We start from the raw sequence: 13960 nt of genomic DNA on the forward strand, positions 1-13960 counted from the left end.
TGGCCAATTTTGAATACTTTCCACTAATACCTGTGGGGTAAAAATGGTCACCACACCCCAAGATGAATTCTTTGAGGGGTGCACTTTCCAAAATGGGGTGACTTTTGGGGGGAATCTATTCTGCTGACAGTACAGGGGCTCTGCAAACGCACCTGGCGCTCAGAAACTTCTTCAGAAAATTCTGCACTGAAAATGCTAATTGGCGCTCTTTCCCTTCTGAGCCCGGCTGTGTGCCCATGCAGTGGTTTATGCCCACATATGGGGTACCGTTCTACTCAGGAGAACCTGCTTTACATATATTGGGGTGACATTTCTCTCCTGTTCCTCGAGAAATTGAGAAATTTCAAACTAAAGGAACATATTATTGGAAAAAATCGAGTTTTTCATTTTTACTGTCTACTTTTGAATACTTTCCTCTAATACCTGTGGGGTCAAAATGGTCACCACACACCAAGATGAATACTTTGAGGGGTGCACTTTCCAAAATGGAGTGACTTATGGCGAGATTTTACTCTGCTGGCACTACAGGGGCTCTGCAAACACACCTGGCGCTCAGAAACTTCTGCAGCAAAATCTGCATTGAAAAAGCTAATTGGCGTTCCTTCCCTTCTGAGCCCTGCTGTGTGCCCATGCAGTGGTTTATGCCCACATATGGGGTACCATTGTACTCAGGAGAACCTGCGTTACAAATTTTGGGGTACTTTTTTCCTCTTGTTCCTCGTGAAATTGAGAAATTTCAAACTAAACGAACATATTTCGTGGAAGAATTCGAGTTTTTCATTTTTACTGTCTTCTTTTGAATACTTTCCTGTAATACCTGTGGGGTCAAAATGGTCACCACACACCAAGATGAATTCTTTGAGGGGTGTACTTTCCAAAATGGGGTGACTTATGGGGGGTTTTCTCTCTGCTGACACTACAGGGGCACTGCAAACGCACCTGGCGCTCAGAAACTTCTTCAGCAAAATTTGCATTGGAAAAGCTAATTGGCGCTCCCTTCCTTCTGAGCCCTGCTGTGTGCCCATACAGTGGTTTACGCCCACATATTGGGTACCGTTGTACTCAAGAGAACCTGCATTACAAATTTTGGGGTGCTTTTTGTCTCATATTCCTTTTGAAAATGAGAAACTTTAATCTAAATGTATATATTATTGGAAAATTAAAATTTTCAATTTTTTTACTGCCTAATTGTGAATACTTTCCTCCAGCCCCTGTAGGGTTAAAATGCTCATTATACCCCTAGATTAATTCTTTAGGGTATAAACCCACACACCGTATAAGCAGCGTATTTACTGCTGCGATATGCAGCAAATACGCAGCAAACACGCAGCAAATACGCAGCAGATTAGATCTAAATAACTGAACACAGCATCAAATCTGTACCAACAAATCTGCTGCAGATCTGCTGCGTATTTGTTGTGTATCTGCTGTGTATACGGTGTGTGGGTTTGTACCCTTAAGGTGTGTAGTTTCCAAAATAGGGTCACTTATGGGGGTTTTCAGGATACCAGACTTCTAAATCCATTTAAAAAAAGAACTGGTCCCTAAAAAAATCAGTTTCACGAAAATGTGATAATTTGCTGATACATTTCTAAGCCCCATAACACCCTAAAAAAGTAAAATATGTTTACCAAATTATGCCAGAATAAAGAAGACATATTGGTAATGTGACTTAGTAACTAATTTATGTGCTACGACTTTCTTTTTTTAGAAGCAGAGAATTTCAAAGTTCATAAAATGCAAATTTTTTTAATTTTTCATGATATTTTGATGTTTTTCACAAAAAACACACAAAATAGTGACCAAATTTTGCCACTAACATAAAGTGCCATATGTCACGAAAAAACAATCTCAGAATCGCTAGCATACGTTAAAGCATCACTGAGCTATAAGAGCATAAAGTGAGACAGGTCAGATTTTGAAAAATTAGCCTGGTCATTAAGGCCCAAACTAGCTGCAACACGAAGGGGTTAATAGATATTTAATACAGTAATTGACACATATATACTTATATATTAAAAACCGAAATGGAATAAAACAATAAAATTATAAAATAATGTAGTGGTATAGTGTCTTTTGTATCGTGGTATGCTTAGAACTTGTCTTTCGTATAATTGTGTATATTTGTACACCTGCGGCTTTGCAGGGCCCTTGTAAGTCACTTTGGTATCTTATTTCTAGCCTTTAGTTGTATATAGTTAATTGTACAATTAAGTTAAATGTTCCTTATACTTTTATACCACTGTCTTGTAACCAGTATTTGTCCATTGTGTAGAATTGATTTGTTTTGTCTGTCTGCGTATTAGTCGCAGTACCGTATTTTCCGGCGTATAAGATGACCCTTTAACTTGAAAAATCTTCTTAGAAGTCGGGGGTCGTCTTACACGCCGGGTATGGTCACCCCATACGGTGAGGGAGCTCAAAAATGGCAGCATCCCCACTGTATGGGGTGACTATTATAAAAAAACAAAACAAAAGAACTGTCAACTCACCTGGGGCCCATTCCTGTTCCTGCTGCAGGCAGTGTGATGTATGCTGCCTGCCCCGGAGATCCCCAAAGTTTTCCCGAGCAGCCAAGCGTTTAATCGGAGAAGCTCTGCTGCCGAGAGAGCTTAGGGAGAATGACAGAGGCTCCGGAAGTACCCGAAGCCTGGGTCATTCTCCCGAAGCTCTCCCGGCAGCTGAGTGTCTCCAATGAGATGCTTGGCTGCTCGGGAAAGCTTCGGGGATCTCCGATGCAGGCAGGGTACTTCACACTGCCTGCAGCAGGAACGGGCCCCAGGTGAGTTAACTGTTTTTTGGTTTGTTTTTTTGTTTTTGTTGTTTAGCGGCAGTTGGGTTAACATTTTCCGGCGTATAAGGCAAAGCCCTGACAAAAAGTCAGGGGTCGTCTTATACGCCTTATAAGCCAGAAAATACGGTAATTGGTTATCTCCATAATGTCAATCATGATCCTCATTATTAATAGAACGTTTTTTAGTTATTACTTAGTATATATAACAAGTGGTGGACATCCACCTCTCACCGGTCTTGTGGTCGGCTTTTGCTTGCTCCTTAGATCTGCAGAGACTCTGCAACTGTAGCCGATAGATCTGAGGACGTGCGCTGTCAGGCAGTTGTCTTTCACTGGTATACAGTGTTTGTATGACGGAATGGGCGTTCCTCCTTCTCTTTGTGCCTCCTCTTTCTATGTTGTCCACTTAGTTGCAACTTTTAGACACATTTCAGAATAGCTCTGTATTCTTTCCAAAGTAAAATGTTGCAAATGTCATTTACCCATTCATGAGGGATTTAACTATATGTTAAGTTCATGCTAATTTCTGAAGTGGATTCTTACCGAGACTCCGGGTAATCTCTGGACTGCGTTTATTTGACTGTTTAAATCTTAATCACATAGCTTTGATAAGAGACAGGTAGGACGCTGTGCGCATGGCTACTGACTGTTTCGGGGGTGAATCTTCCTGCTTCCTCTGGCCTCAAAGGGTTTCAACTGGGTGTCAGTTACATATGTTCTGTTACATTACCGGCAAGGGGGTGTGGAAACACACAGAAAGTGAACATCATGGACATGTATGATGATAAAACTAAATGTCATGACATGAAATCTGTCGTTGAGAAACTTATGAATGGGAGAAGAGGGAAGGACAGTGTGAGTATATTGGATGGAGCAAGCAGGGAGCTCCTGCTGTTAAATAGTACTGTGAAGTACTGAGTGAGCAGCTGCTGAGGGGAAAGGTTTTACACTGTAGTAGAGCAATCAGCTCAAGGCACAAGGATACAAAGTCACTTCTAGGTGAGGAACTGTGTTGAATAGAGCAGTAAACATGCTTCTGATACAGTGTTTCCCCAAAAATAAGACCGTCCCTAATAATTTTTGTTCCCAAAGAGACACTGTGTCTTCTTTCTGGGGATGTCTTTTTTTTTTTTTCTCGAGAGCACCACCAGACAAGCACGTTGAGGGAGACTGGTGAGTGTCACGGGAGGAAGACTGGTAAGCAGCACGGGACAATCACGAGGAGGGTGGGGGTGAGCGGTGGCAGGTTGTGGTAGATGGCCTTACTTTTGGAGTGGGCGGGGCCTTATTTTCGGGGGGTGCCCTACTTTGGACTGCTTGGTAGATTAGTCGCGGTGCGTTAAAGTGTCACTGTCGTGAATTTTTTTTTGCAATCCATAGTCCAGGCGATTTTAAGAAACTTTGTAATTAGGTTTATTAGCCAAAAAATGCATTTTTATCATGAAAAAGCAGTTTGAAGCTCTCTCCCCTGTCTTCATTGTTCTCCTATGGAGAGAGCTAAAGAAAAGACCGAAACAGGACAACAAAGAGTTAATCTACAAATACCTCACCCATAATCTCCTGGGACAGTCACCACTGACCTGTCTGAGCTCAGATTACAGCTGTCACCCAGCCTGTAATCCTCTGTTATCTGCTCCCTCCTCCCCCCTCCCCTCTCCCCTCTCCCTAGAGCAGACAGGGTACGACTCATGCAACAAGTCACAATTTTCAGATTTTTTGCAGTGGATGGAAAAGAGGAAGGAGGGGGGGACCTGGGAAAAGGCTTTTTACATGCAGATAATGGCATATTTGGCTAATAAAAACAATTACAAAGTTTCTTAAAATTGCCTGGACTATTGATTTCTGCACACAAAAAAAATACGACAGTGACTCTTTAAGGAGAATGCCTTATTTTGCGAAAACATGGTTTTAACTGATACAGGCAATTACTATGTGTGCCGTAACTGTTTCCAACTGAGGGAAACATTCTACAACACAGATGTCAAACTAGGGCCCTCCAGCTGTTGCAAAACTACAATTTCCATCCCATTTGGCTGTCCAGGCATGCTGGAAATTGTAGTCTTGAAACAGCTGGAGGGCCTAAGTTCACCCCTGTTCTACAATGTGGCAGAGTGAGTGGCTTGGGGCACTATGGTAAATAATCACTACTGATAGCTGTAGGACATCAGCACAGCAGGGGTGGAAAACAAACTGCCAGGAGACAAACAGTTAAGTGTAATGACAGCAGGGAAGGGATGGCTGCTAATGCATAGCAGGCTGTGTGCTTATACCCCTATGACAGGCCAGGGCTCTGCAGGGAGGGGGAGATGTATCTGCGCTACTAGTACAAGATATTTTTGGGCCGTTGCCCTTTTGCTTTGCAATACTATTTGTATATTTGATGCAGCCTGTACTAATTATTTTGTAGCACATGCACGGAGTAGTTCGCCAGTTAATCTATTGGAATATTTTCATGTGGTATGTTCAGCACTTTGTATGACATATCACTGATATTTGTATTTTACGAATGTGATTTTGACCATAGATATGACAGAATTTGTAGCACTCCCTGCATTAATCAACCACTGTAATTTATATAATAATTTAATCATATAAAGATTTCCCATCATTACTTTATTTACATTTTCGTTTCAGATTTACATGGAGTTGGAACAAGGAAAGAATGTAGACTTCTGGAGAGACATGACGACTATCACCGAGGATGAAATTTCTAAACTGCGCAAACTAGAATTATCTGGCAAGGGGCCAGGTAACACAACTTTTTGCTGCATAATTGTATTTGTATTTATTTTATTTTTTTAAGTTCTCATGTATAAATAGTAAAATGGCTGAGAAGGTTCCTATTTTAGTTGGTTGATTTAAAGCTGCACTCGCACTGCGTCAGAGGTTCCATTTGATTGTTAGGTTTATTTAATTAGAGGAAAAAAAACAAGTAAAATGGCTTTATTGGTCTGTTGTAGCTCATCCATTGACTAAATAATTTTACTGGTAATTTTACTGGTGGTAGTTGTACATAAAGGTGTAAAAGCAGGAGGAGATTATACTTTGATTCTGTGTTTGCCAAAGGTGCCTTCTTGAAACAGATGTGGGGTCTTGTATCCAGGCACTCAGTTACTTACTTTTTTTTTCTGGTCATTCAGCTACTTTGGGTGCCAGTGTATTTGGAGCAGCACATTGTAATCTTGCAAAGTCACTAAGAATATATGAACATGTTGCAGAGAGTAAAAGGGGGAATTCCAATCTTAACCAACATAGTTAACCCGTTGACTACACAAGGTGAGCATGCTCATCCTGGTGCTGTCAACAGTGTATAGAGCGGATGCTCCATACATAGCTCCATAATAGCTTTCATGGAGAAATCATCCATGGTGGCTGTTTAACCATTTAGATGCCGCTGTTCCTCCTGTAGGTAATCCTCACTGTAGTAAGCATCCCCAGTAGGTAAATTCCTGTGTGCGTCAACTCCTGAGTAGCCTCGGCGTAGGACCGTGAGCGCATGAGTGACGTAACTTGTGCGGGGGGGGGGGGGGGGGGGGTTGACAGGCAAGTAAGCCATGACTAGTCACAGCCCATATGACTAGTTCCCGTCTCTCTCCCTGCCTAATGTGCAGCGTTAAAACACGTTTTACTGGGATATGAAGATTCTGAAGGAGCAACCACAGACATGGTAAGGGGACTCCTTACAACATTGTTTAGGTGCTGCTAGGAGCTCAGTCAGCACAATTATGCCGATTAGTTCCCTTTAATTCAACACATATTTTACCTAACCAGATAACCCTTTTAATATATTCGCAAAAATATTTAACATGTCAAGCCCAAGTTTAGCTGTCTTAGATGAGATAGGAATACCTATTTAAGTTTTCAATCATGTAAATTTTTTGGGAGTTGGTAGTATGCATAACCAGGCAGTGTTCACAATTTTGATTGTTTGCAATATTTCTACACTGTTACAATGTACGTGATCATTAATCTTATTTATATCATGCAGTCGTTAAACTGCTACTGAAGCTTTACAGACAATTACCAGACAAATGCTGAAATTATGTAGCAAAAAAGTTTACATCTTTATTGAATACATATATAAAAACAATTCATAAAAAAGAGAAAGACCAAACATTAAAAGAAGGGTGGCGGGACGTGGCTTGAGGCTCATGGAGTGAGGACGCATTTCCCTCAAGCTCCCGGGCCGCCGAGCTTGTACAGCCCTGTGACACCCTGCACCCGCTTTCTTATGAGGTCCAAGAAGCACCAGAAACCCCCTAAGACTCTCCCTGCCTCCAGGACTAGCAGATCCTGCCAGCCGACGCTTCATAAGTACCTGGCCCCGGAGCTTCAGAGTACCGCGCCGGGATCCAAGATGGCGCCGGATCCCCCTGTGACAGTCACCCGGGCAGGAGCAGACACCTCCGCTGCGCAGCACAGCCTTCCTCCAGCGGCGGGCGCCCCCGACCGAGCGGCCCCTGCTTCCTCTGCCGTCCGTGGAGCTCAGGGTGGCCCCCCGCTCTGAGAGTGGTGAGTCCGCCCTGTTCTTCTCCCCTGGCCCCATGTGCTCTGGCCATGATGCCCGGCCGGCGCCATTAGAGCAGAGGCCCTACACACGCAGGCAGGCTTCTAAAGAGAGAGCAGCTCTGCAACCAGTGCCTGCTCACCAGCATGCAGAGACTCGGCCCATTATCCCTGCCTCTCCTGACCTGCAGGACACTGACTTTGCTATGACCCCCTCCATCTTGCAGACCCCAGATAGGGCATGGTCATCCCCCTCCTCTCACTCGTCCATGGAAGAGACCTGCGACCTCCCCCCTGACAATATGACACCGTGGGCACAGTATTTGAGGAATCTTCCCACTAAACAGGACTTTCAGTCACTGATTTCAGAAGTCCGTTCGGCCTGTAGAGCAGAAATTGTTGCAGTAAGGAATGATATAAAAGCGATTGCTGACCGAGTGGAAGTACTTGAATCTGATCATGAACAAACCAGGTCCCTGACTTCTGACTTGCGTAACACCTCCGAGGCCCAGACCCAAGCCCTCAGAGAAATGTGCAGGCAATTGGAGGACCTTGATAATCGTGGCCGCCGCCATAACATTCGTGTACGGGGACTTCCGGAAGCAACCGGACCTGAAGACTTGCACGTAATCCTCCAAAAGCTATTTATCCAGATTCTGGGTCTACCTGAGGACTCTCCTATTAAACTGGACCGGGCCCATAGAGCCTTGCGCCCCAGGGGCAGCTCCACCACACCTCGGGATGTCATTTGTTGCGTCACGGATTTTACATCCAAAGAGAACATTATGCGCAAAGCCAGGCTTCTACGCTCCATCACCTTTGAGGGCACCGACATCCAGCTATTCCCTGACCTCTCCCGCATTACTCTCCTCCAACGGAAGCTACTCTGTCCTCTGCTTGATACCTTGAGAAATGAGGGGATCACTTACCGCTGGGGTTTCCCCTTCTCCCTAACGGCTAGGAAAGATGGACGCTCTGCAACCTTCCACTCTCCGGAGGTCCTCTCTAAATTCTGTGATACCTTTGAAATCACCCCTCCGGTGCTCCCGGACTGGGATCAGCTGACTCCCCCTCCTCCGCTACCATGCATCTGGACGCCGGCTCACCACAAGGGGAAGAGAGCCTGCACTTTTGCTTCTGCTCGTCTGGACCCCGCCTGATCGGTTCGGCGGGAACTGTGGTGGCCAATAGGATGTGACTCTTCTCTTTGGGTTACCCCACACGAAGGGATCTGAGTATATAGTCTTGGTTCTGATTGTTCTTTTATCTATTGCATCTCAATGCATACTGTTTTCCGTTGTTCTTCTTAGCAGTATAGTTGATCTATGTTACTGTTTCTGGTGCTTCACTGTTTGCCCCCTTGTTGTTGTTGTTTCCCCCCCCCCCTTTCCTTCCCCTCCCGCCTCCTCCCCCTTCTCCCCTACCCCCTTCTATCCCTCCTCAACCCCCCCCCCCCTCCACCCTTCACCTACCCATCTTTCCCCCCCCCCTCCCCCGTCAACCGAGTGCCGTAGGTACTCTTATTTGCACTATCCCTATTCTCCTTTACGATGTGTCACCGGAATCTTGGGTGGAGGCCCCGATCGTCCTGCTGTTTTGGCGGGGCGGCGGGACCCCATCCCCTCATGTTATTTGCATAGTCATTGAGGCGGCCCGGGTCTCGCTTTCTTGGTGATTCCCCTGGCCTCTTCTGCGCTCCCCGCTAGATACGTGCGGACCGCACTGTTTACTTTTCTTATATGTTACTCTGGTGGCCTGTTTTGGTCACTGCCTTTTGGCGCCAAAATTCGGTCCAGTATCTCACGCCTCTTAGGGCGTATGGTCTTTCCAATTTTTGTACTGTTTTCTTCTCTCTAGTGCTTTTCTTTCTCTTTCTTTTCTCTCCCTCTCCTCCTGACTCCCCTACCCCTATCTCGGACCCTGTCCCCCGCTTCTCCTATACCTCTGTTGGAGGTGGAAGGGTGTCCTGGTGTGAGTGGATTTTGTCGCACCTATTCCCTCCTCACCTGAGCATCCTCCACACTTGCTCGACCTTACCCTCCTATTGCCTCGATTATGGTTAGGTTGGTTACCCATAATGTTAAGGGGCTGAACTCCCCAGCTAAGCGCAGACTTGCTCCTCAGGAAATGAGACGGCTCAATGCTGACATTGTCTTCTTACAGGAGACGCATTTTGACGCTCATTCCTCTTTTAACTTTGCCAAACGCTGGTACCCTCGTGCATACCATGCGTACTCCTCCACGAAGAGAGCGGGTGTAGCCGTTTTACTGGGGAGCTCCTACCCATTCCAAATTACTAAAGACATCTTGGACCCCCAAGGCCGATATATTATTCTGCATGGATCTTTTTCTGGGGCTGCCCTTACCCTTTGTAATCTGTACGTCCCTAATGTTAAACAAATTGCTTTCCTGCGTAAGGTGTGCAAGCTCCTTGAGCCTTTTCGAGACTCTACCCTGCTTGTAGGTGGGGATTTTAACCTTGTATTTTCTCCTTCTGCAGACAGGAGCGCTTCTTTCTCTTCCACTCTTCCTCCCCAACTCTCTCAACAGTCCCGTAGTTTCCGTCAGATAGTCCGTGCCCTCCAGCTCTTCGACCTTTGGCGCGTCCACAATCCTTCTGCTCGCCAGTACACTTTCTATTCCCACCCTCACCAGACGCACACCAGACTGGACCACTTCTTCGGTAATGTACTAACCTTACGCACCCTTACATCCGCCTACATAGAACCCATCACGTGGTCAGATCACGCACCTGTGCTGTTGGACCTGGCCCTCTCTCGCTGTGCACCCCGTCGATGCCACTGGCGGCTTAATGAGAGGCTTCTCAAGGTCCCGGAGCACAGGGACGTCCTGAAACAACACCTGTCCTCATACTTCTCCCTTAATGCCCCTTCGGTTTCTTCTAGTTCCACGCTCTGGGAGGCCCATAAGGCTGTGATGCGTGGTCACTGCATTTCACTAGCATCCCATCTCAAAAAGAATAGACTAGAACAAATAGCGCTCTGGAGGACCCGCCTTTCTACCCTGGAATCCCACATGCTTCAGCGCCCCACGGTCCCCACGTTGCGTAAAATTGTAGAGGCACGGGCAAAGCTTAAGGACCTGGCCATGGCACAGGTCGAGAAACTTATGCATTATTCTAGGCGCCTTTATTATGAACGAAGCAATAAAGCCCACTCCCTCTTGGCAAAGCAACTACGGGACCGTCAGGCTCAAACAACGCCCTTCTGCATTCGCTCTCCCACTGGAGTCCCTGTGTACGACCCAGAGGGGATATCGAACCTGTTTCGTGAATACTACACCTCTCTTTACTCTTTGTCTTCTTCCTTACCCGACGATCCTGTACTCCGTCACTCCCTTATCACTTCTTTCCTTTCCACCCTCCCCAAGCTCCCCTCGGAGGCCCTTGACCACCTAAACGCTCCCATCACTCTGGAGGAGCTGGAGGAGGTCATTAAAGCTCTGCCGAACGGTAAATCCCCAGGGGCAGATGGGTTCCCATACTTATACTACAAGACGTTTGGAGAGGTTCTTAACCCCCACCTCCTGAAACTATTTACGTCTTTCCTTCAGGGGGAGCCCATCCCAACTGGGGAAGGACGGTTCGGCATGCGCAAATTATCGACCCATCACTCCCCTCAATTCCGACCTGAAAATTTTTGCTAAGCTGTTGGCCATTTGCCTGAACGTTTGGCTCCCCCAGCTGATTCATCACGATCAGGTCGGTTTTGTCCCGTTTCGCCAAGCGGGGGACAATACCCGCCGGACAATTGACTTGGTTGATGTGGTCCATAAGCAAGTGAATTTATCACTGCCCTCCATGCGCTATACTCCACGCCAACATCTGCAGTTCGACTCCCTCACGCCACCTCTCCTCCCTTCCTGGTACGTAATGGTACACGCCAGGGATGTCCTTTGTCCCCCTTAATTTTTGCCCTATGTATTGAACCCTTGGCAGCCGCTATTCGGGCTCATCCGGACATTCACGGCGTACGCCTGCACGATAGGGAATTTAAAATAGCCCTCTATGCGGACGATGTCCTCCTTACTATCACTCAACCGTTACTCTCCCTACCCTCCTTGCACGGACTTATCTCATCATTTGGCAAACTATCTGGATATAAAATAAATACCTCCAAGACAGATGCCCTCCCTATAAACATCCCTGATTCCCTTCTAGCTTCCCTACAGAATTCATACACATATACATGGCAGTCCTCCTCACTTGTCTATTTGGGAGTTAAAATCACCTCTTTCAGGCCAACTTTACCCCACTGATCAAAGAGGTCTCTAACTTACTTAACTCATGGTCCCACCTCCCTATCTCCCTCATAGGTCGCATTAATATGATAAAAATGGCGATTCTCCCTAAATTCCTCTACCTCTTTGAGACCCTCCCTGTAGCGGTCCCTAGGCCCACCCTTTGGGGCATCCAGGCTCTGTTTCTCAAATTTCTTTCACATATTCTGGGAATGTCCTTTAATTGCTACTTACAGGACGGCTGTCCGAAACACTATACAGGAGGTCTTGGATATACAGGTTCCTATAACACCCCTTCACTTTCTCTTTAATGTCTCCCCCCCAAATCCATCGGGAGCCGCACAGCTAAAATGCTCCTTCATATCCTCACTGCTGCCAAATGCCTCATCTCCCTACACTGGAAGAGTACCTCCCCCCCTTCCTTGCTAGATTTGCTTACTCGGATCAGGGATGTCCATAGTATGGAGTCGCTTACAGCAACCCTGAACAATACAGTTGAAAAATTCAATGCGGTCTGGGACCCTTGGGACACGTTCTGGGACAGGCGTCCGAGATAACCCCCCCCCCCCCCTCTCCTCCCCCTACCTTTCTTTCTCCTCCTTTAGGGTGGTATTACACGGGCCGAGCAGGGCCCGATAACACCTGTAAACGAGCAGCGATCTGCTAGATCGTTGCTCGTTTACTGGGCCTATTACACGGCCCGATAATCGTTTGACAAGAGCTGCAAGGACATAGTTACCGATGTCCTTGCAGCCCTTGCTAAACTGGCATACATTACCCATCCACGTTCCAGGGCTGCTCCTGCCGTCCGCTTCTCCCGGGGTCCCGTGCTCGCTCTAGCTTCACAGCGGCCTGTCAGCTGGTAGGCCGCTCAGCCAATCACAGGCCGCGACCGCCGCGGCCTTTGATTTGCTGAGTGGCCTATCAGCTGACAGGCCTCTGTGAAGCTAGAGCGCGCGCGGGACCCCGGGAGAAGCGGACGGCAGGAGCAGCCCTGGAACGTGGATGGGTAATGTATATCATCAGTCGCCGTCCACACACCACTATTACACGCAGCGGTGCGCGGTCGGCGCCCGACGAAAATAGGGTCTAACCTATATCAACGATCGTTGTATTTATTACACGGAGCGATAATCGTCCGAATCTGGCCAATTCGGCCGATTATCGTTCCGTGTAATAGTACCCTAACTCATTCTTCATCTCCCCCCTCTCTCTTATTTCTCTTTGTTGCTCTCTTCTTATTGCCAACAATAGAGGTGAGCCGTTGCTCCCGTGATGTAAGCTTATTTTTCCAGTTCCGGGCTGTACATCGCATCTTTTTGTTCAGCTAAATTTACCTGGTATTGGGAAGACATCTCAGCAATAAGGCTGGGACTCGCCTTTTTTTTACTGCGGCTGGCTCTTGCTCAAATACAGCCTGGCCCATATGCTAGTTACCTGAACTGTCTTCCTGTATTACCTGGGTGGTTTCACCCTTCTTATATGGCAATATGTTGTTTGATGTCATGCGCATTGTTGCTATTTTCCTTTCATGTACCTTTGTTTGGTTTTGTTTATATTGAAAACTTCAATAAAAAGACAATTTATAAAAAAAAAAATAAAAAAAAATAAAAAGGTGGCTGTCCCGGAGGTGGTTCTATAATTGTTGCTTTGTTACATATGCTGCAATCCCTGACCAACAACCTACATCAATATACAGGTGGATTACATAAGACACAATACAAAGGGACGTTAAAATAACATAACATCTCTAAAGTGCTAGTGCATATAATTCATTGTATTTACCAACACCATGCTACTAATCCTACTGTCCACCCATTATCTGCCTTTACTACCCCAGCAAGTATAGGGATCCAGCACATTAGATACCTAGCAGTCCATTACCGTGTATGACCTCCGGGACGCCACCACCTGACTCGTGTTTCGTTGCCTTCGTCCGGGGGTCGAAGGCAACCCCCAGACAAAGGCAACGAAACGCGTGTCGGGGTGGTGGCGTCCCAGAGATCATACACTGTAACGGACTGCTAGGTATCTAATGTGCTGGATCCCTATACTTGCTGGGGTAGTAAAGGCAGATAACGGGTGGACAGTAGGATTAGTAGCATGATGTTGGTAAATACAATGAATTATATGCACTAGCACTTTAGAGTTATTTTTTTTTGTTATCTTAACATCCTTTTGTATTGTCTTATGTAATCCACTTGTATATTGATGTAGGTTGTTGGTCAGGGATTGCAGCATATGTAACAAAGCAACAATTACAGAACCACCTCCGGGACAGCCACCGTTCTTTTAATGTTTGGTCTTTCTCTTTTTTATGAATTGTTTTTATATATGTATTCAATAAAGATGTAAACTTTTTTTGCTACGTAATTTCAGCATTGTTTTCCTTTTTGGTAA

General features: G+C 46.1%; 1 protein-coding gene across 1 annotated transcript in view; it reads left to right on the forward strand.

The window, feature by feature from the left end:
- CACTIN (cactin, spliceosome C complex subunit) overlaps nucleotides 1-13960 on the forward strand; it is an 83496-nt gene that overhangs the window by 47839 nt on the left and 21697 nt on the right. Inside the window, exon 6 of the mRNA XM_069964541.1 lies at nucleotides 5429-5543. Within this exon, the coding sequence (XP_069820642.1) occupies nucleotides 5429-5543 (115 nt within the window). The remainder of the gene's footprint in view (nucleotides 1-5428; nucleotides 5544-13960) is intronic.

This window comes from Dendropsophus ebraccatus, chromosome 3, assembly GCF_027789765.1.
Source record: "Dendropsophus ebraccatus isolate aDenEbr1 chromosome 3, aDenEbr1.pat, whole genome shotgun sequence".
In the NCBI taxonomy this organism is placed as follows: Eukaryota; Metazoa; Chordata; class Amphibia; order Anura; family Hylidae; genus Dendropsophus; species Dendropsophus ebraccatus.